At 38.0% G+C, this 23,026-nt stretch overlaps 1 protein-coding gene across 3 annotated transcripts in view; it reads right to left on the reverse strand.

The window, feature by feature from the left end:
- LOC138701068 (tripartite motif-containing protein 3-like) overlaps positions 1-23,026 on the reverse strand; it is a 236,645-nt gene that overhangs the window by 2,144 nt on the left and 211,475 nt on the right. For all 3 annotated transcript variants that reach the window (XM_069827620.1, XM_069827622.1, XM_069827621.1), the window contains exons 4-10: positions 16,964-17,131; positions 15,512-15,727; positions 13,503-13,790; positions 9,749-10,117; positions 6,933-7,118; positions 4,170-4,277; positions 1,456-1,606 (exon numbers count right to left, since the gene is read on the reverse strand). In XM_069827620.1, coding sequence (XP_069683721.1) covers positions 1,456-1,606; positions 4,170-4,277; positions 6,933-7,118; positions 9,749-10,117; positions 13,503-13,790; positions 15,512-15,727; positions 16,964-17,131 — 1,486 coding nt within the window. The remainder of the gene's footprint in view (positions 1-1,455; positions 1,607-4,169; positions 4,278-6,932; positions 7,119-9,748; positions 10,118-13,502; positions 13,791-15,511; positions 15,728-16,963; positions 17,132-23,026) is intronic.

Here is a 23,026-nt window from a genome sequence, read left to right on the forward strand (position 1 = left end):
CACTTTTTCAGTAAAAAATTCGCATTTTCGTTTTCTTGTTAAAAGTTACGCAATATACGTATAAATGGCTGCACACTTGAACTTCAATTCTATGCAAATTTTACAGGCTCTCTTCTCACACTTTTTTTTTTCAGCACATTCGTCTCCTTCGAAGTGTAAAGGCCCTTGCAGTTTTGATGCTAGGAACATGAAATTTTTACAGCATGTTCTATACACTGTGATTAACAAAATAGCGCATGGGTTTTATGATTAAATGAATACTTTTGGGAATAAAAAATAAAATATTTATAGTGGCTATGGGAAATCTCTATTTTTAGGTATGCAGTGGTTATAAAAATTTGTTCCCTCTTTTGCATTAATGATATAGGAAAAATAATGCTTGATGTTTCTCTAAATATGCAACTGGTCTTGCAAAAAAATTCCAAAGATTTTACTGAAAAATTGAGCGACACATTTCATTTTGAAATATGCAAATTTTTCAAAATAATTTTGTTAATAACACAGAAACCAACTGACCGACAGAAATAAAACTTCACCATATCATTGTTTATCACACCGTGATTATGTATACAAAAAATCAAGGACGTAGTTTAAAAAATGTGGAAAATATAAATTTCATCCATCACCCCACCTTAAGAAAATTTTGAAGAGAAAATCCGAGAATGGACGTAATCTAACAGCTACCACAGGGGAAAATCTCACGAAGTACAGTAAACAGAGAAAGGAACAAGACGAACTACATGGAAAACTGCAAGGCCCAATGTTCACCTTAAACTTCTGTTTCCATGGTAACATGAGTGACATCTAAGTGACATCATGTGAAAATATTATAATTTTTTTATCCATAACTGGTATCTAAATTGTCTTTTTTTCACCGTCCTTACTAACCTAAACAATGGCTTCATTCACAGCAATGAACTAAAAATTTTTAATTCACTTGTGAATTAAAATTTTTTAATTCGCTCTTTCCTTGACAACCAACACATTAGCAATAACAAAATTCCTACATTAATCATTTATAAGTTCTTCAGAAATAACACAATTACAAAGTAAAGGCCTACAATTTAAAATTAAATTTAGATATCAGTAATTGATAATATATTGTATAGTAAACAGATTTTATGTGCTCATGGAAATGATCACCCTTGACTTCGCCTCAGATGCCAAACTTTCCACTTGCAGATAAAATCTAATTTTACTCTCTTATGCTATAAATTACTATTTCTTGTACCTCGAACATAGATGTTACCCACCAAAAACAAAAGGTATTAATGAAACATATCATAGAAAATGTTTGTTACAAATGTTAAACATAAATGGGGAAAGTCAGAAGTGAATTTTATAGAACTATTCACTTTCCAATGTAGACAATTGAGACAGGTTCCATCACTGTTAAGTAGCGAGCAATACAGTTTAAATCTTAAGATTATAACTAATCAGAAAAGCAATATTAACCTTTTCCTTCTGGATAGAGCTCTTCGAGGAAGTCCCCTTTAGCAGAGAACACTTGAATACGAGAGTCTGCAACAATGATCTCACCACTTGGTCCCACTGTTACAGATGAGATCAGATTGAAGTAACCCCTTTGACTGCCTTTCTTCCCCACCTGCAATTAAGGCAATAGAATCAAATGTGACATCAAAATATTTGAGAAAATTTTATGAGTCCACCACAATTTAACAGCACTGCTTGTACATACCCAGGAACAAAATTTGGGTCACTTGAATTTTCAAAGTACCAGTTATAATATATTGGGCATGCTCAATGCTTATTGAGCATGCGCAGTATGTTATAACTGGAACTTCAGATGGCCCAAATTTTGGTTGAGCATGCGCAGTATGTTAGAACTGGAAATTGGAAAATTCAGGTGGCCCAAATTTTGGCTGAGCATGTGAAGTATGTTATAACTGGAACTTGGAAAATTCAGGTGGCCCAAATTTTGGTTGAGCATGCGCAGTATTTTATAACTGGAAAATCCAGATAGCCCAAATTTTGATTGAGCATGTGCAATATGTTATAACTGGAACTTGGAAAATTCAGGTGGCCCAAATTTTGGTTGAGCATGCGCAGTATTTTATAACTGGAAAATCCAGATAGCCCAAATTGTGATTGAGCATGTGCAGTATGTTATAACTGGAACTTGGAAAATTCAGGTGGCCCAAATTTTGGTTGAGCATGCGCAGTATTTTATAACTGGAAAATCCAGATAGCCCAAATTTTGATTGAGCATGTGCAATATGTTATAACTGGAACTTGGAAAATTCAGGTGGCCCAAATTTTGGTTGAGCATGCGCAGTATTTTATAACTGGAAAATCCAGATAGCCCAAATTGTGATTGAGCATGTGCAGTATGTTATAAGTGCAACTTGGAAAATTCAGATGGCCCAAATTTTGGTTGAGCATGTGCAGTATGTTATAACTGGAACTTGGAAAATTCAGATAGCTCAAATTTTGATTGAGCATGTGCAGTATGTTATAACTGGAACTTGAAAAATTCAGGTGGCCCAAATTTTGCTTCTCGGTCTGTACATATAAACAAGAAGATAAATAAAAACAGACAACTAAATAAATAAATTGCACACATAATGTATTCCACTTACTATGCAACCATTTTATTTTCAATACAGATCAAAATCTTAAGATTCTGTTTCACAGACATTTAAACACTTGAAGAGGCATGTAAAATGACATCCTGTACGTCCTAAATAAACAAAGAAATTTTGTTCAAATCAGAAACATATTACAATTTTACAAGGTGAACATACAACTTTTTGAAGGGAAATGTAACAACAGGCAGAAAGATTGCATTGATAATCGGACTGATATGCATTAGGAGTGAAGAAGGACACCGAGTAGGCCTATACTAGAGTGAATGTGGTGTCAGGACAAGACTCTGAAATCTACCAATAGAAAACTGAGTCATATGGACTGGAGAATGCATTGAGTAAATCATGCACTAATATGGTAGTGGTAGTTAAGACCACTGAAGGTATCAAAATAAAATACTGTCAGACCATTAATGGTATCAAAACAAAATACCGACAATATTTTGTTTTGATACCATTAACAGTCTTTAAGTGACTCTATTCTCTTTTGTTAGATTTTGGAATTTTCCAAACCACACCTAAGATCTCCCCCAATGGACAACACATCCATTCTTGTACATTCTTAATTTTTAGTGCATGTACATTCGACGTCTACTGGATAAAATCTCGAGAAAATTTATAGCATTTTGCATAAAACAGAAAATTTCGCAACATACGAAAATTTTTCGTCATTTAATGAGTGAAATATTAATATTTCCTTTCCCAATGTTGAAATTGTGAAGTTTTATACCATTTCCGTACATTTCGTGTTTTCAGCAGTAATGAAAAATCTCCATATCTAGGTATAATATGTAATAGTAATATGCGTTACAAGAGCGGTATGTTGAAGTTTTCATGTTCGAGGAAAAGTTTGAAAAAGCGAAACGTAGTTGAGCTTTTTTAATTTCCGAGAATTGAAAGAAAACATACCGCTCGTGTATCGTACATTATTTTGTGCGAACATCGTTTATTACATACCTGAAAGAGGAATTTCTAATTAGTTGCAATGAAATCTTCATCTTGGTTTCTGTTCAATGACGGCAAATTTGCAAAACAAAAATATCTATCTTCAACATTGTTGCTTTAAAATGTTTTCTGTGTTTACTATACTCCAGCAGGCCATGATATACGTCTGTTTTTTTTTTCCCCCCAGTCTATAAATGCGAACTTAAAACAAACGGTAAGGTTATGTAATGATTTAGAGTTTACTTAATTTTTGCAAATATTTAAAAACAATAATTAACAGTGCAATTTAGGTGAAATTGCAGTGGTAAGTTTCCAATTTATAATTATTACTATATTGAACATCTCTAAAAATAATATGTTAAAAGCCTAAAGCAGTAAAATCAATATGTCACTTAAGCGGTAAGAAGAGGGAAATTGTTATGTGTGTTAGGTTGGGAATACTGAATGTGGAATTTTAGACTTTCCGCGGACTGGTTTTGTGCGGAAACCAAGCAAATACGCACGACCTCGCACAAATAATAATTTACCAGATCGTTAAAACTTAGTGTTGAACACTCCCAGTATGGCACATTGAGACTGAAAGAATATCAAACATGGTACATTAAGGAAAATACTTACCTGGAAAAGAATTTTGCCATCAGAGTCGAAAACAAAAACACAACTGAGGCCATTATCTGCTACAAGAATGTGGCCATACCCTCTGTCCACTGCGACATCAATGGGTTCCTGGAACCATACGATTACAGTGAGCAAACAGATAACTTAATTTAGTAATTAAACACTTATGTCTGTTGTGTTGATATCAATCATATAAAAATCACAAATGACTAGGCTCTTATTTCATTAGTACTAAATAAGAATACAAGGATCCCCACCAATTTTAATACCATTTACAGTACATATTGTAACCAAGATGCGCAGAATGATTAATGATGTATGACCTGCACTGCAGAGGCCTTATTTCTGAGACATTCATAAAAAAACGTCTCTACGAGTATGTGTTCCATTTCAAATATATATATATATATATATATATTATTTTAATGTACCGAAGTATATATGATATTTCCATGCAGATATTCTGCGTCATCATACGATGTAAGAGTAATGGAACGGAGAAAAATTCTCTCCGGCGCCGGTATTTGAACCCGGGTTTTCAGCTCTACGTGCTGATGCTTTATCCACTAAGCCACAATGGATACCACCCCGGCGTCGGACAGAATCGTCTCAAATCCCGGAGCCAGAAAGAATTTTTCTCCGTTCCATTACTCTTACATCATATAATGATGCAGAATATCTGCATGGAAATATCATATGTACTTCGGTACATTAAAATAACATATATGATATGCGTAAATCACTTTGTGATTTAAGACGGCGCTTATTCCGTCGGATCCTGGCCAACTAGTCACTCATAACGAGTGCACCTCAGCACATGTGTGGACTTCGGTTCTACGTTCATAGAATCTATGACGTAGTGCAGAGGGTGGCCACTAGAGGGAACCCAAGAGTTGGAGCTTAATCTGAAACGATTCTGTCCGACACCAGGGTGATATGCGGTGTGGCTTAGTGGATAAAGCATCAGCACATAGAGCTGAAAACCTGGGTTCAAATCCCGGCGCCAGAGAGAATTTTTCTCCGTTCCATTACTCTTACATCGTACCATTTCAAATAGTTACACATAAGCGAAGAATGTGTGAGCGAAGTGTTGCAACAACACACTAAGCCACTAGTGGTCAATTTTATTTCATGTGCTATGGACAGGAGAACGCGAATTCGATTATGCACAATGTTCAAAACATATAGAGGGGAGCCTGCCTGGAGAGAAATAAAAAATAGGTTGCAGCCGCTAAATTACTCTTCAAGGAACGACCACTCATATAAATTGAGGGAAAGAAGACAGAGTATGGACACTGGAAAGTTTTCTTTTGTCAATCGTACTATCAGGGACTGGAATGTTTTACCTGCAGATTTACTAAAGGCTTTATCAATAACTAAAAATGTATTTAAAAATAGACTTAAGGACTTTACTAATAGATGGTAGTATATTATACACACTATTTAAAGGGTGTAATTGATATTTTGTTTTCGAAGTGTTGTATCAGTGAAGAAGTGTGTTGCATCAGTGAAGGATGTTCTGTAAGTGAAGTGTGTTTCCGTCAGTGAAGCTTTAAGGTAAGCATTCACTACATCGTATCGCACTCATCGGACGAATCGCACAGATCGGAAAAAGACTATCTTTGCTGCAATTGTTATGTAACTGCGTTCACTACATCGTATCGGACGCATCGCCTCTCGGCAAATCCGTCCACGTTTCTCGGATGGGCAACTTTTCCGATGCGTGCGATCATGGCCTTCTTTAATAAATCAATTTTAATTGGTCAACTGTTACTATTATGTTGTGCCATGTTCAGTGTCGCGCCAAAATGGCAGACGGAAAACTTATTTCGCGTGTAGAAAATTGCGAAGAATTATATCATTTGAGGCGTTCCCATTACAGTAATCAAGTCGTTTCTTGCAAATATATTATGTAAACAATATTTCTTTCCTTTCCTCCTCTTCAATTAAGACGCATGAAACAATTACAAATTCTTATTCGCTAACAGACGTAATTAACAGACCTAACCTCAACTCCTCTGTTTTCAGTAATGTCAATATCGTACGACGTCATGTTTTAAACAGCTAATAGGGGAATCCGATGAGGCGATGAGGTGGAGCTGTTACAGTGAACGCACTGCACTTAAAATATCCGTTGTGTGCGATTTGTACGAGGAGTGCGATACGATGTAGTGAACGCTTACCTTTATAGTTTATAGTGGCAGTGCAAAGTATTTGAATAGTGAAATGTTTTTGAAATGTTAACGAAATCAGGATAGAATCAGTGAAATGTGTCGTAGTTTCAGTGCAGTGAGTTAGTTGTCAGCAAAATGAGTGTAGTGCTGAAAGGTACTTGTGCAGGTATGAACATATCATACTCGTGGGTTTTAGTTCAAACTTAGGGTTAAGATACGAATTAGATTTACTTTAAAATATTATTTTAAGTGATCGTGCTCATTTAATTTAGGATGCTCCTTGTTGTTGTTATTATTATTATTATTAATTGTATTTATTATTGTCATTATTGAGTGTAATTAGTTACCACTGCCACCAGGTGCTTACCCACTTGCAGTGTAAATAAATAAATAAATAAATAAATAAATAAATACATACATGCATGCATGGCATAACCTGCATTGTATAAACTCCACGGGCTGCCACTGGCATGGTATCACACAAGCAAGAAAAAATGTACTGTCCTTGTCCAGGCTTGAACTCACTTTAATCTAATCTAAGTGCAAAGATTGTACAACTAAACACAGAGGAAAACGTGATATGACTGACCTGGAAGGCATTGTGTGAGAATTTGGAGAGCGTTTCACCATGGGTTGGTGACAGCTCGGTGACTGTCTTGGTGCGCCAATTAACCACAACAAGTCCATTGTTGGACACGGCAATACCAGTACAACTCCTTCCAGCAAGGCCTTCATTCTCTATGTGTCGTACAAACTCCAGGTCTGGCGTCAGCACCTGAAATAAGGGAGAATCATGCATAAACATCAACAGATGACAGCTCTTGTTGATATGAGAACTGGTAGGATTTATATTTTATATGATATGATATATTTATTCCACCAGCTTACATCGGTCATGATGGCCCTTCACTTTTCTTCATACAGTGCCATCACTCCCTTGGATACATAATATTCTGCTTACGCTTTTTTAAACATCCGGCTATTACATGAGGGGTTCACAACCAGAGTGGATCAAGTCCTTCTGGAATCATTTTGAGAAATTAAGTCTTAAAGTTCCTGACTCATGCTTAGCAACCTTCACCTTCCATAGGAAATGCTGCCCTCTGTGGAGTAACAAATGAGTTATGGACTTTGTTTATTACGGCAATGAATAAATCTAAGTTTTCTTCATCCGAGATTGTATTAATCCACAAACTGACCACTGGTAGACTTGGTCCACTCTGGTTGTGAGCCCCTCACACATAAATGATCCTGATCACTTTTCTATCACGTCACTCACCTCTGTTCCCCTCCCTTCTTTTTCTATTCACCCTTCCCTTTCCTAGTTATCTATCTTATTCTTACTAATCTCATTTAACTAAACAATCACTTCTCTCACACTCTTATTAATTGTTCCCAACAATGTTTACATTACTTGAAATGTTACATTTTATATACATTATCCCTGATATGATAGGTTTGAGTATTTATTGTTGTTATTATTTTAATTTTTATTCCATCTTTTATATTCCATAGATCTTACAAACATTATAGTTGCAAATTAAGCTTTCAGGAATAACTCCCTGTAAAGTTAATTTGAATAATTTCGAGGAAAAATTAATCCGGGGCCGGGTATCGAACCCGGGACCTTTGGTTAAACGTACCAACGCTCTCCCACTCAGCTACCCGGGAACTCTACCCGACACCGATCCAATTTTTCTTCTATATCCCGGCCCCGGAACAATTTTTCCTCGAAATTATTCAAATTAACTTTACAGGGAGTTATTCCTGAAAGCTTAATTTGCATAATACACGTCACTGTACGTAACAGAAAACCACAATTTAAAGTCACACAGAGTTAGTGTGCACTCAAATGTTGGTTGCTTGACGGTTGTCAGCCCACTTTGAGGTCTGTGGATATCGAAGGAAAAATTGGATCGGTGTCGGGTAGAGTTCCCGGGTAGTTGAGTGGGAGAGCATTGGTACGTTTAACCAAAGGTCCCGGGTTCGATACCCGGCCCCGGAACAATTTTTCCTCGAAATTATTCAAATTAACTTTACAGGGAGTTATTCGTGAAAGCATAATTTGCATAATACACGTCACTGTACGTAACAGAAAACCACAATTTAAAGTCACACAGAGTTAGTGCGCACTCAAATGTTGGTTGCTTGACTGTTGTCAGCCCACTGAGGTCTGTGGATATAGAAGGAAAAATTGGATCGGTGTCGGGTAGAGTTCCCGGGTAGCTGAGTGGGAGAGCGTTGGTACGTTTAACCAAAGGTCCCGGGTTCGATACCCGGCCCCGGAACAATTTTTCCTCGAAATTATTCAAACATTATAGTTGTTAGGTGTGGACCAAGCAAAAGTTATACAAAAATTTACAATACATAGCAAGCACATTAATTAAATTTACAAGCATAAACAATTCATCAGATGAGTAGAAGATATGAGTATCGAGAAACTTTGTTAATTCTGTACTGGACCTTTTCTCTTGACTATTCAAAGCTTTAAGACAATTAGGCAGTGCAATGAAGACCATAATACATGAATAGTGAACTCTCCCCTTTTTTTTATAACAGCTGAGACTAACAGAGGGTAGATGGAGATCTGATTTTTGTTTTATATTAAAATTATGAATGTTGTAATAGTATCTCAATTTTTAATATTAAACTTCATCAGGGAAAGACTGCACTCACAAGGTAAGTTCAATAATTCTAAATTTTGGAAAATCTTTTTACATGGTGTCCTTTCATGCACACCTGTCGTTATTCTTAGGATTCTTTTTCGTAAAACAAAAAAAGTTTAACTTCAGATGAATGAGTTGACACAGAATATCAATCAATATTTCATTATAAAATTAACATATGCCATATTAAGGATGGTTATATAGTCAACAAGAGATCAGAATCTTAATCTTAATACATAACAGGCAGAAATCAATTTATCAGTCTATATGTGTTTTCCAGTTCAAGTGACTATCCAATTCCAAACCAAGAAACTTTGTGTTTATCATCTTTGAGATCAATATTCCATTTAATCTCATATTGTAAGAAAATTGAGCACTAATATAGGTCAATATGCTTCTATCCCAGTAGGTCTACTTTACTGGATAACTTTCTAATATCTTGCATAAATTATATAAAGAATACGGAAAACTTTCGGATAACAATAACATTTAAGAATGCTTTTGGTTGAAATTTTGGCTACACTATGAAGCCTCATTTCTCATCAATTTGAGTCCTTGTTTGTCACTCTGATATTATTTATATGTTGAATATTGTCTATTTAAGTTTTACACTTGCTGAACAAATTACCCTCTATTCCATCTTTGATTATGTATGTATAATTATCATTATTATTGTAAAAGTACTAACATTACAAGGCATGACATTTTTCCTGTCCTGGGTAAACAAATGTTAACTCGCCTTTATCCTAGAGTTGCCAGTGTCCACCACGTACACTGTGCCTCCATCAGCATCATCAACAGCAATGGCGACAGGTTGAAGGAACTCGTCTTTGCCAGACCCCCGCGAGCCGTACATAGCTGTGGGATTGTTGTGTTCAGTCACGTCAAAGAAGAGTGGACAGTCTTTTATGGGACGCTCAAACACGGACACTTTTAGCACATATCTGCCTGCAGCTGGTGGCCGGAACTTTATCTTGTAGGTTCCATCTTCGATGTCTTCGATCTGGGAGTCCAGTGCCGCGGATTCACTGCCAGAGTCGTTCAAAGGCAGTACTTCTACTGCTACGGGATCCCCACCTGAAGTGCGGGGGTCGCCGTGGTAGTCAACCTGTGGATGTCAGGCAACATGTAATACTTGTAAACCTCTAAAGAATATTAAGAACATAGAGCATGTAAATAACTTCAATTATCTAGGATTCAACGTATCTTAGTGTCAAAAGAACAATATAAACATAAAATTAAATAGATTTTATAACATGTGCGGAACAATAAGAAGAACGTTGAAAAATAAAATACTAAAATCCATACAACTAAAATTTTATAAAACAATGGCAGTACCAATGCTGACATACGCCTGCGAAAATTGGACACTTAACAGATCAAATAAAAAAAGAATAGAGGTAGCTGAAATGAAGTTCTTGCGTTCAGTAGTAGGCTATACATTATTAGACAAGAAATATAATAAAGAGCTCAGAACAGAATTAAATATTTTTAATCTGACAGAAAGAATTCAAAGTCTAAGATCTAATTGGCTACAGCACATAGAAAGAATGCCACCCTACAGGGTTCCACTGATTTTACTCCACTACCAACCTAAAGGTAGAAGGAATGTTGGGCGTCTGATGACAAGGTGGAGAGACTCGATCTCTTGATGTGGAAACAGGCCTAAGGCCTAATTCCATGATGTAGAAGAAGAAGAAGAATTCTCTCAAGTGAGCCTCATTAAAAACTACTAATATATTTTATTGTATCAATCTGACATGCCGATTTTCATAAATAGAAAAAAAAAAACTCAGAAATTATTACAATATACAGAATGTTAATAAATAACACCGAAATATTTTCAGTGGGTACAGAGAGGTTCTAGACAAGCAACTTTAGATACGGAACCCATGGTCTATGGATTCAAAATTTCCATGTTATGGTATTCTACTTATTGAAGTTATACGAAAAAAATAGTGGAAGTTACATTTTAAAGGAAAAAAACATAAGCTGGAATATACTGAAATTCCATGAACAAAGAAACAATGAGAGGAAAATTTAAAGAGCACACTTCTTACAGAAACTGCTGGAACTGACATTGACGCATGTAAGATTCTCATACCATATCAGAGATTCCTGGCATATCACAAATAAATTCGCAGCCTATCATTATGGTAGATATCGCAACACTATGGAAAAAGAAAAACCACAACAACTGTTAAGAAAAGAGTTCTGATTACAACACTAATACAGTGGCGTGCAGTCATATGATTAGTCTGTAAATGTTGCAGATTATGAAAACGCTGTTGATGAGTTATTAGAAAACCGTTTCTCCCAACCATTAACAAGGCGTGAAGTCATTCTAGTATAAACTGTAACCCTATATCGCTTTACTATTGTTTATGAGTACAAAATTCTAATTACTTTAATGCTCTGTGGCGGCCGGGTAGCTCAGTTGGTAGAGCAGCTGGCTACGGACTGGAAGGTCCGGGGTTCGATCCCGGGTGGTGATGGGATTTTCTCGTTGCCAAACTTCCAGAACGGCCCCAAGATTCACTCAGTCTCTTATAAAAAACTGAGTACCAGGTCTTTCTTTCTCGGGGATAAAAGGTGGTCAGAGTGTGGTGCCGACCACACCACCTCATTCTAGTGCTGTGGTCAAGAAACCATGGGGCTCTACCTCCATGTCACCTAAGTGCCTTCTTGGCATGTATAAGGGGACACCTTTACCTTTAATGCTCTGTACCATGGATATTTTATTTCTGTGATCGGCTGTTTGTCTAGTACCCCTCTACACTCAGTAAAAATATTTAATTAACATCCTATATGTGCAGCTGTTTTAAGTAAACTTGTGAAAAATGAATTACATTTATCTATTTAAGTCCCATGCTGTAGAGTTGTGGTGTAAAGTGTCATGTCTGGTGTCCGTCCTGCATCACAATAAATTTGGGGAGCTATAATGGTTGGGGGAATCACAATGCTGACAACATGATAACTCCATACTGGTTGGATGATAGTTCACCTCTGCTGAGGCGTGTACTTGGCCCTTCATGGGCTGTAGCACCACGGATAATAATATATTTATTTAAGCCATACAATATACCATCTATTTTTCTGGGTATAGGACATAGGGATTTAAAGCTGTCACAAGAAACTTACGTGTAAGAACAATGAAAAAATAATTTAATCAGTGGGCCATGATTATAAATCAGCAGGTTTTGACAAATTGTAAAAGAAGAGACCTTCATTTTTATGGTTGCTTCGTCCAAGACCATCTAAAATACCCAGAAAAACGTTCGGTATAAATAAGCTCAAAATCTTGCTCTTGGAATTGTGAAGAATGCCTTTCATAATCCAGAAAACAAAAGTTATCTTTTTAACTGGATCGATATTAAATGATTTCATTTGCATGCCTTTTACATGACAGTTCAAGAAAATCAGGTATACATAGTTGTTGTTGTTGTTTTCTAATGCCAGGTGTTTGACAATAAAGTCATTTGACCTCTTGCACTCCAATATTTTTCAAAGATATTATCATGGTCAGCCACTGAAGCACAGATTTTGAGGTGTTCCGAATCCATTTCTTGGTTTGAGTTGCACAATGGGCAGTTAGGGGACTGATATATTCCAATTCTTTGCAGGTGTTTGGCCAAACAATCATGGCCTGTTGCCAATCTAAATGCAGCTACAGACGATTTTCGTGGTAAATCGGGAATTAACTGTGGATTATAATGCAGAGAGTTCCATTTTTTCCCTCGAGATTGTGTTATCAAATTTTGTTTGTTGAAGTTCGAAACAGGATAATGAACTGAAATTTTGCAAAACTTGTAAAACACGTAATGAAAACTTATGTGTTACGTTCGTGATACACATTTTTTTGCTTTTTCAGACATCTTAAAGTGTTAATATAAATATTATTACGTGTTAAATATGTCTATATTGTTAGGATCTGAATTCTCTCGATAAAGTGACTATCATAACCTCAGTAAGCAGGGCGTATTTTGCGGGCTACCGGGGCTACCGGCGATAGCCCAAGGAAATTACAAAAGAAAAAGTTTATAATATAACATAATGTAATAATTTTGTATTATTAGTTTTACCATAGTAATTAAAATTAAAGTAATTGTTAGATATATTTTGTGTAATAATAGGGTCAGCGGTAGCCCAAAGCCTTTAACCAGTATACGCCACTGTCAGTAAGCTATATCTATCATGATGAAAAACTGAAAGAGAACCAACATGCAGAAAAGAATAGGCATACACTTTCTAATAAAACTTATTGTTCTAAATTTGAGGATAAGGTGAAAGCAAAACTTCTGAAATAATAATTTTGTAAATGGTAGATCTCTTACTATGCACAATCCGCCATTTTTAAATTTCAAAGTTTTTAGTTTACATTTCCATTTTTCATAATTGAACCCCTTCATAGTTGAACTCCATGAGCCACTTTACGAAGCTTTCAAGTTTTCTGTCTCAGTGTCCTCATTTTCAGTCGATTTTAGTCGACTTACTGTGTGGAGCAGAGCCGTCGTCTCAAGCTGGGCGACGGCTGGACTGCTGAGCCTGGCCGTGCACAGACTGGGGAACGTGGTGCTGGTGCGGACGCGTCCCAGTTGCGACAGGGCTGCCTCCAGCGTGGCGTAGCTGTCGTTGTGGCTGAAGTCGCACGTGAGGAACGCGTTTTCCCTGGGCTCGCCGAGGGTCCCCGCAGCATCCAGCTTCTCGCTCAGACTGCCGATGCGCTGTGTGATGTTGCGCACCTCCACCTGGTACTGCAGGCCTTCACACTCCCGCTCCACCTGTACAAGGTGCCACGTCAGATTCTCATTCGTAGAAAAGGGACTAAAATTTGCGACATAATTAGAAAATGTGGAACCAAAGCATTTTTTTCTTATGTCTAACTGTAATTCAACTCAAGTGGCAGGTCAGATACCAATCACTTATCATGTGCTGACATACTGTACATGCCGTAATAAATCTAAAAGAACATCACCTTATAAACCAAAAGGAAAAGAAAAATTGCACAGATGGAAAAATAGATAGAGAGAGCAGGAAAATGAGAACGAATGAAGAAAATGAAAGGAGGGAAACGAGAACAGGAAGAAAAGGATAATTAAGACGAAGTTGATAAGCGGGAAAACGGCGAGGAGGAGGAGAAGCAGGAGGAAGAGGATCAATTGGAAGAGGAAGAGGACGAAGATGAGAAAGAGGACGAAGATGAGAAAGAGGGCGAAGATAAGACGACGAAGATGAGAAAGAGTATGAAGATGAGAAAGAGGACGAAGATGAGAAAGAGGACAAAGATGAGAAAGAAGACAAAGATGAGAAAGAAGACAAAGATGAGAAAGAGGGCGAAGATAAGACGACGAAGATGAGAAAGAGTACGAAGATGAGAAAGAGGACGAAGATGAGAAAGAGGACGAAGATGAGAAAGAGGACGAAGATGAGAAAGATGACGAAGATAAGAGAACGAAGATGAGAAAAAGGACGAAGATGAGAAAGAAGACAAAGATGAGAAAGAAGACAAAGATGAGAAAGAGGGCGAAGATAAGACGACGAAGATGAGAAAGAGTACGAAGATGAGAAAGAGGACGAAGATGAGAAAGATGACGAAGATAAGAGAACGAAGATGAGAAAGAGTACGAAGATGAGAAAGAAGACAAAGATGAGAAAGAGGAGGAAGATAAGGGACAAAGATGAGAAAGAGGACGAAGATGAGAAAGAGGACGAAGAGGCAAAGACGACGAAGAGGCGAAAGAGGACGAAGATGAGGAAGAGAATGAGGAGAAAGAGGATAAACAGGAGAGAGAGGATAAAACAAGAACAAAAAGGAAGGAGACAAAGAGAAGGAATAAAAGGAAGAGCAGAAAGGGGATGAAAACGAAGAAGAGTAAGAAGACGAAGCGGAGGAAGACGAGGGAGAAAAGATCGAAGAGGAAGAGAGCGAAGAAAAGAACGGGATGAAGAGGAGAAAGAGGACGAAGGAGGGGAAAGAAGAGAAGTAGGGCGACGAAGAGAGAAGAAGACGACGACGTGGAGAAGAAGATGAAATGAGAAAGAGGGCAATGAGAGAGACGACGTCGAGCAGGAAGAGGGCGAAAAAGAGGACAAGTGGAGGAGGGGAAGGAGAAGATGATAACGATGGTGGAAAGAATAATAATAGTAATGATTAACTTTACAACTTCTACATAAGCCTACTCCTGGGCTTTGGACAATGAAGGATAATACTTCGAAACTAGTCAGCCAAGTAATTTCCTAAAAGTTAACACAGTAAAGAAGTTGTAAAGTTAATCAGTGATTATAAAAGTGTTAAAAGTGTATATAGAACAATGAATAATAGTAGTATTATGTACAAAAATGTTCAGATTTTCGGTAACACTAAACAATATATCTTTCAATGACACTTGTACAGTATTACAGTAAAGTTATTGTCAATCCTACAAGTAGTAAGGGAGGGATCCTGTCATAGGTGTAACACTCCAGATGCAGTTACAGTAAACGGGTTAAAGTTGTCACTCACTTTGTTCTTCTCGCCCTCTATAAGGGCCAACTGTTCCTCTAGGACTTTCCTCTTCTCTTCGCAGGCCGTACCAACTGCAGTCACCATCTCCTGCCGTCTGTGCTCTATGAGGGCCGACACATCCTGGAAGGTTCTGTTCACCTGGTCCAGGCAGTGCTCCGTGGCCAAGTCCAGCCTGTGCAGCTCCTGCGTCACTGCGTCCTGCGCTTGTGACAGCTGCGTACACACACACGTACATTAGTGCAGAGTGATAGACTTGTTCACACCCACGAAAGAACATGGGGCGAATCTTTTATGTAAGCTTTGGGCGGCTGAATTCATTGCAGAATAGAATATCAATTCATATTTTTGTTTTATTTGAAAGCGAGTGTAATTAAGTACACTCGACGGATATGAATGGGGTGACAATATTATTAATGGTTTCTTTGTAAGTGTACTTGAGTCCATTCGTCAGATATCAATAGCGACAAATTAAATATTTATGGTTTCTTTGGAAGTGAGTGTATATGAGTCCATTCGACAGATATTAATAGCGACAAATTAAATATTTATGGTTTCTTTGGAAGTGAGTGTATATGAGTCCATTCGACAGATATTAATAGCGACAAATTAAATATTTATGGTTTCTTTGGAAGTGAGTGTATATGAGTCCATTCGACAGATATTAATAGCGACAAATTAAATATTTATGGTTTCTTTGGAAGTGAGTGTATATGAGTCCATTCGACAGATATTAATAGCGACAAATTAAATATTTATGGTTTCTTTGGAAGTGAGTGTATATGAGTCCACTCGACAGATATCAATAGCGACAAATTAAATATTTATGGTTTCTTTGGAAGTGAGTGTATATGAGTCCATTCGACAGATATTAATAGCGACAAATTAAATATTTATGGTTTCTTTGGAAGTGAGTGTATCAGCGGAAACTTTTGCCTTTTTGGCAAACTATGCAGCTGCCTACAGCCCCAACCTCGGAGGGGGCCCTGACTAGGGATGATGATGATGATGATGATGATGATGATGATGATAATAATAATAATAATAATAATAATAATAATAATAATAATAATAGTGGTACAGTACTTGTCTTTTTCATTTCTAAGTTTGCTTGTCTATTTTTTTTAAGTCAAAGTGCGTTCAATAAATGAAAAATAAAGGTAAAGTTTGTTTTTTTGCAAAATCACAAAAAAAAAAGGGAACCCGACTCTGTTAACTGGCTAGGGTTTCTATGCACGGGCCTCTATGAGCATTCGATGGATATGAATGGAGTGTCAAATAAAATAAGTAAGGTAAGTTTATATTATCACTATGCATGGTTTCCCATTCTAAAATTTCTATGTTGTTATCTGATATTTATTCATTTTTTTTATAATTCAGCCTCACCTTGACAACAGTTCACGAATCGTCACAGTATAATAAATTATGAGTAAACTAAAACATGACAGGTACCTTGGATATGCATTCGTTGGCCTTGTACAACAGGATCTCAGACATGCGTTTGATGGCGATGGAGAATGGGATAATTGTGTGCTCACAGCTTGTTCCACTCGTGCTGTGACTTCCACCGGTGCAGAGTGTGCAGAAAACTGTATCACAAGTTTCACAGAACAGCAGTTCCTGCAATGACAGAAATTAAGGTCTATAGACAGAGATCGAGGAACTAAGCAGCACATCATATTTGAACTACAGTCATTATTACAACAGTAGAATCGACCTAGAAATGGGCACACTCCACGCGGTGAAGGCATAAAGCTGCATGCAGGAAGGTCGCGGGTCGATGTGGTAATGAATTTTCTTCATTGATTAATCCTTCTGGTTGCACTATGGACCTGGGGTTCATTCAGATTGTAACAGAAATTTGTATTAGGATTTACATTAATTATACAAATCTGGCTTTCAGGTAGAAGCTCCCTGTGAAGCAGGCTTGAATAATTTCAAGGGAAAAATGTTCCGAGGCCGGGTATCGATTCCGGGACCCTTCGCTTAGTGCACGAATGCTCTACCAACTGAGCCTATTTGAGTTGTGTGGATATAAAGGGAAGAATTGTGACGGTGTCGTGTACAGTTCCTGGGGTAGCTCAGTCGGTAGAGCATTCGTGATTCGTGCCCTAAGCGAAGAGTCCCGGGATCGATACCCGGAGCTGGCCTTCTATGCCCATGGTTGCGGGTTCGATCCCGGACCAGGTCGATGGCATTTAAGTGTGCTGAAATGCGACAGTCTTATGTCAGTAGATTTACTGGCATGTAAAAGAACTCCTACGGGACAAAATTCCGGCATATCCGGCGACGCTGATATAACCTCTGCAGTTGCGAGCGTCGTTATATCAAACGTAACATTTAACATTTCGATATCCGGCACCGGAACAATTTTTCCCTTGAAATTATTTACATTAAGTTAGATTTAGATATGTTTAACGATAGGATCGTGTGATAATTCCCTAACACTGAAACCTTGAAGGTTCCTGAAGATTATGTGAGAGGTTGTTTCATCATCTTTTCCACAAAGTCTGCAGAGTGGGTTTTCTTTGAGGATTCCCATAGAAAATCCTCAGTAAGTGATAAAATGAATTTATTTTACTGTGGCGATTTCCTTCCATATGTATCAAATTTCATACAAATTCTACTTTATGATCAATCGCGAGTATAATGCATCTGACTGTAGGAAAATACGTGGTACAGTCATTAAGTTTTAATACTGAGAGCATAGTGGCGTTGTGATGCACTATAGCGCATAGGTGGCGCCATGGTATGATACCTTGTCAGTTAGTCTCTCGACCCAACAAGAGACAGTTGAGTGCATGCACTGTAAGCAGAACTACGGTCTTTGTTGTGACGGTGATTTGAATGCGCGCGTCGGAACTCGAGTATGTTGCAGTTTGAGCAAAGGGCAAACGTCACGTTCTGTCAGAAATTAGGCGAAACTGCTATAACCGATCATAACTGGAGACGAAACATGGTGTTTCCTTTACGATCTGCAACTGAAGCGACAATCCGCCACCTGGAAAACGCCATTATTTCCACGACAGAAAAATCCGCAACAAGACAGGTCAAAAGGCAAGGTGATGCTTTAACAGTTTTTTTATTCAAATGGAATTGTTCACATAGAATTCATCCCACAAGGTGCAACTGTAGACAAGATCCTCTACAAAGAGATTCTTGAACGTTTAAGCAATTCAATTCGTCGTAAGCGTCCTGAGCTTTGGCATGGGAAGAATTGGCTGTTGCTACACGACAACGCCCCTGCACATCGCTCCATCCTTGTCCAAGAGGAACTTGCAAGGCAACAGGTCGCTGTTTTGCCACACCCTCCGTACTCACCTGATCTCGCACCATGCGATTTTTTTCCCTTTCCCCTCGTGAAATCAATCCTACGAGGGCGTAATTTTTATGCGGCCGAAAAGGTCATGACTGCCACAAGAGAAGCCGTACGGCATCTTCCTGCCAACATCTTTCAGCGGTGCTTCCAGCAGCTACACCAACGTTGGCAGACGTGCATGGCGGCCAACGGCGACTATATTGAGGGAGGATGTCGATCTGTTTAAGTGTACGCCGTATCACGCGGCATCTTCTGAGACATCCAGATTCTTGTGGGTGCCTACCCTTCAGGCGTCAGTGTCAGAACTTAATGACTGTACCACGTATAACAAGAGGTGGCATGACAAAGTTAAGTTGTACGAGAAACATGTTTCGTTAGGTAATCAACGCTGGTACACGAAAATATAAGTACTGCAACAAATGAAAATGGCGTATTTTATTTCATTCTTTTGCTTTTAATTCACATCTTCATAATGCTCGTATTGCCAGGATCCTTCATATGTGAAACTTTCAATCGATTTTTCTTTGCAACAAAGAAACTGTCATGTGTTTATATCGCCCCTCTCACCGAGCAATGATACCGCTGACAGTAAGAAGTTGTTCTTCAAATTGAACACAGGAATGTAATTTTGCCGAGATGTTTGGATTTCCAAATTTTAGTTTCTAAGAAAAGAAGTTATGTCTGTAAAATCGAAAGTGTATTTGTGCTCTAAAGTGTGGAGAGAAAAGAATATATTTCGCAACTTTGACTTGGGGTTAAAAACATCAAAGAAAGAGGAAAAAAATGAAAAGCTTTTTACGAAGTTAAAATTCTCTCTCTTTCTCTTCCACTGTCTCTCTAAAAGAAGTGGGTCTTTGCGGTGGTTTCCCACAAGGCCTCTCAAGTGCTAACGGCAGCTATGGTGTAGTGTTTCAAAATAATCCTCACACACTAGAACCAACCGCAGAACGAAGGCGAAAATATGCGCATGAGATCCGTGGAAGGAGACGTTACCGTCACAAAGTTGCCACCCCTACAACTCCTCAATAGAGGAAGGCGTATGGAGACATGGAGGTAGAGCTCACATGCTTTCTTGACCTCGGCCGCCTTCTTACTCCCGTAAAGATCCAGTACTCAATTTTACAGGAGGCTAAGTACACCTACTGATCACATATCTATATAACAGATTGGCCAGCCCCATGTTAAAATCGGTGGAAGATAACAATTACCAGGATCGTCACCGTCGACTGAGAACGACCGCTAGATGGCAGGATAGTGAAAGTGATGAGTCTGGGACCTTCGCAGTTCCCTCTAAGCGGGATATGGTGTATAACAGATTGCTCAGCCTTTTATGCTTTGACGGCAACAACCTTAATGACTAGTTCCAAAAAATTATCCTGGCTCCTAAGTTGTTGGGCAATTTGTCCAGCTCTGACTATGACAAGAGCCTAGCTTCCGATATCATTCTCGCGTAACTACGAAGTGTTTCAAAAGGACGCAGCCTACGTGTAAGTTACTTAAATTATATTGCTTCACAGAAGACGACTTTTGTAAATGAAAATGAAAGAAGGAATCTATCACTATACATGCCTTTAAGTTTACAAAAGGTTTTGAAAATGATTTCCTCTGTTTGAAGCCGCTGTAGGTCAGTTAGTAGATCATGGATCGAGAAATAAAGGCTCACCATTTAAAATGAGATAAAGATATCCTTGTGATTTACATCTGACAATATATGTCCAAGTTTATGCAAAAAAAATCTGAAAACAGTTGCATGCGTAGTTCAATGATCGAAGTCGTCTTCTGTGAAGCAATATAATTTAAGTAACTTACACGTAGGCTGCGTCCTTTTGAAACACTTCGTAGTTACGCGAGAATGATATCGGAAGCTAGGCTCTTGTCACAATCAGAGCTGGACAAATTAACCAACAATTTAGGAGCCAGTCACAAAATAATGCAATCCGGTTGAATCTCGCCATTTCAAGCAGGTAATAGTAGGGTAAAGGTTGGTAATATTGTGATAGTTCTTTTTGAGAGTATATTACAATTTTACTGAGCGAGAGGAAGATCGGTTTTTTTCGTCAACATATTAAGGGAATGTCCGTGGACAAGTTGCTTCACAAAACCGGTCCTTCTCTCACTTAGTAAAATTGTAATAAATTCTCAAAAATAACTATCACAATATTACTCGTACCACAATATTACCAACATTTACCCTATAGCTTCCTACCTATTCGTTTTTCTTAATGTCTCTGTATTTCTTTGTTTGAAAAGCAATGTTCCACTAATCGCATTGAATCGAAATATTACAGTCCTAGACCATGTTTGTTAATCATCATTAAATTATTGTTGCTGTCTGTAATAAAGATCTAAATTTTTTTTTTTCACTGGATTCATAACAGTGAATCTCCTTTCACATGATATGTTTACAGTAGTAGCACTGCGACAATGCTGATGAGTTTGCTTATCAGTGGTAACCTCCTACTCATAGACACAACTTTGTCAAGGAGGTTATGAAATAGTGACTTCTGTCCAATTACAAGTCATGCCCATTGTGAAATTGTAAACTATGTTTTATTTAACGACGCTCGCAACTGCCGAGGTTATACCAGCATCGCCGTGTGCCGGAATTTTGTTCCGCAGGAGCGCTTTTACATCCCAGTAGACGTACTGGCATAAGCCTGTCGGAATTAAACACACTTAAATATTATCGATCTGAGCCGGGGTCGAACCCGCAACCTCGGGTACAGAAGGTCAGCACTTCACCGACTGCGTCAACCAGGCCGACTGCCCATTGTGGCTTTCAATATTTCTTCATCTTATTCACAAAGCAATTTAAACTTGAAGCGAATAACCTAGTTCTTTTGTGTATTTTTCATGATACCCTGAATTATTTATTTTTATTAATTACATACAGATCTACTCGTATTTAGTCCTGACAGTTCGGCGACGCGAAAGAGGGGAAGTAATAGGAGTAGTGGGGAGAGCTTCGGAGTAGAGATAAGGGAGAGCGGTAGGTAAAGACATGCAGTGCAGCTTAACTGTACTGGAAACACACCGCACTACCGCACGTGTGACATCCGATCGCTATGCATGCAAACGACTGACTAACCCGAACATCCCTTCGTAACCAAATGGACTCGCCTGACTTACGCGCACTTTGTCGGCGACTGTCAGGACTAAATAATCGTACTGTACTTCATTCTTAGTGATGGCCTAGATCATATATGTAACAGATAGATCATTCCTAGGATAAAATAGGCAGCACTTTGAAGAGAACAACCGCCAGGATCGCCACCCGTCCTCCGTAAACGAACACGAGATGGCAGTATAGTCGCTAATGCAATTCAAATGGGAATTATGACGTGACTCCTTATGTAACAACTAGATTACAGCATAGTAAACCTGACAAAAGTTGTTACCTTCAAAGCCTATAAGGCCGAGCTATCTGGGTATATATGATCTAGGGTGATGGCAATGTTGAAAATATTTAAATAAATATTTTTATCTGCACTAATGCATTTGCAGTTGCTTTAACTGCTAGGTCATTTAGCGACTGTGTTTACTGTTGTGAATGCTTGTTGCTGTTGTGTTTATTATTTCGTGGTAATTGGGGTCCAATCCGGCATTCGCCTTTATTTATCTGAAAATTAGTTATATTTAGTCCAGAAAACCCACGGAAAGAACTTCGACCAGATTGATCAGTGACGGGATCTAACCCGGATGAGAGTCCAGTGCGTTACCAACCAGCCATTTCACTGGATAAATAAATATTATATTGCACTAATATCAGAATTAAATTTTAACTGTCGTAATAGTAATATACGTTACAAGAGCAGTATGTTGACGTTTTCATGGTCGAGGAAAAGATTGAAAACAAACATACCGCTCGTGTATTGCACATTATTTTGTGCGAAGATCGTTTATTACATACCTGAAAGACGAATTTCTAATTAGTTGCAATGAAATCTCCATGTTGGTTTCTGTTTAATGACGCCAACTTCGGAAAACCAAAATATCTTTCTTCAACATTGTTGCTATAAAATGTTTTCTGTGTTTACTATACTCCAGCAGGCCGTGATATACGTCTGTCTTTTTTTCCCCCCAGTCTATAAATGCGAACTTAAAACAAACGGTAAGGTTATGTAATGATTTATTTTTCATTTTAATATTTGAACAATATTATTTATATAACAAATTGCAGTAATAACATCCGCATG

This window comes from Periplaneta americana, chromosome 6, assembly GCF_040183065.1.
Source record: "Periplaneta americana isolate PAMFEO1 chromosome 6, P.americana_PAMFEO1_priV1, whole genome shotgun sequence".
NCBI lineage: Eukaryota > Metazoa > Arthropoda > Insecta > Blattodea > Blattidae > Periplaneta > Periplaneta americana.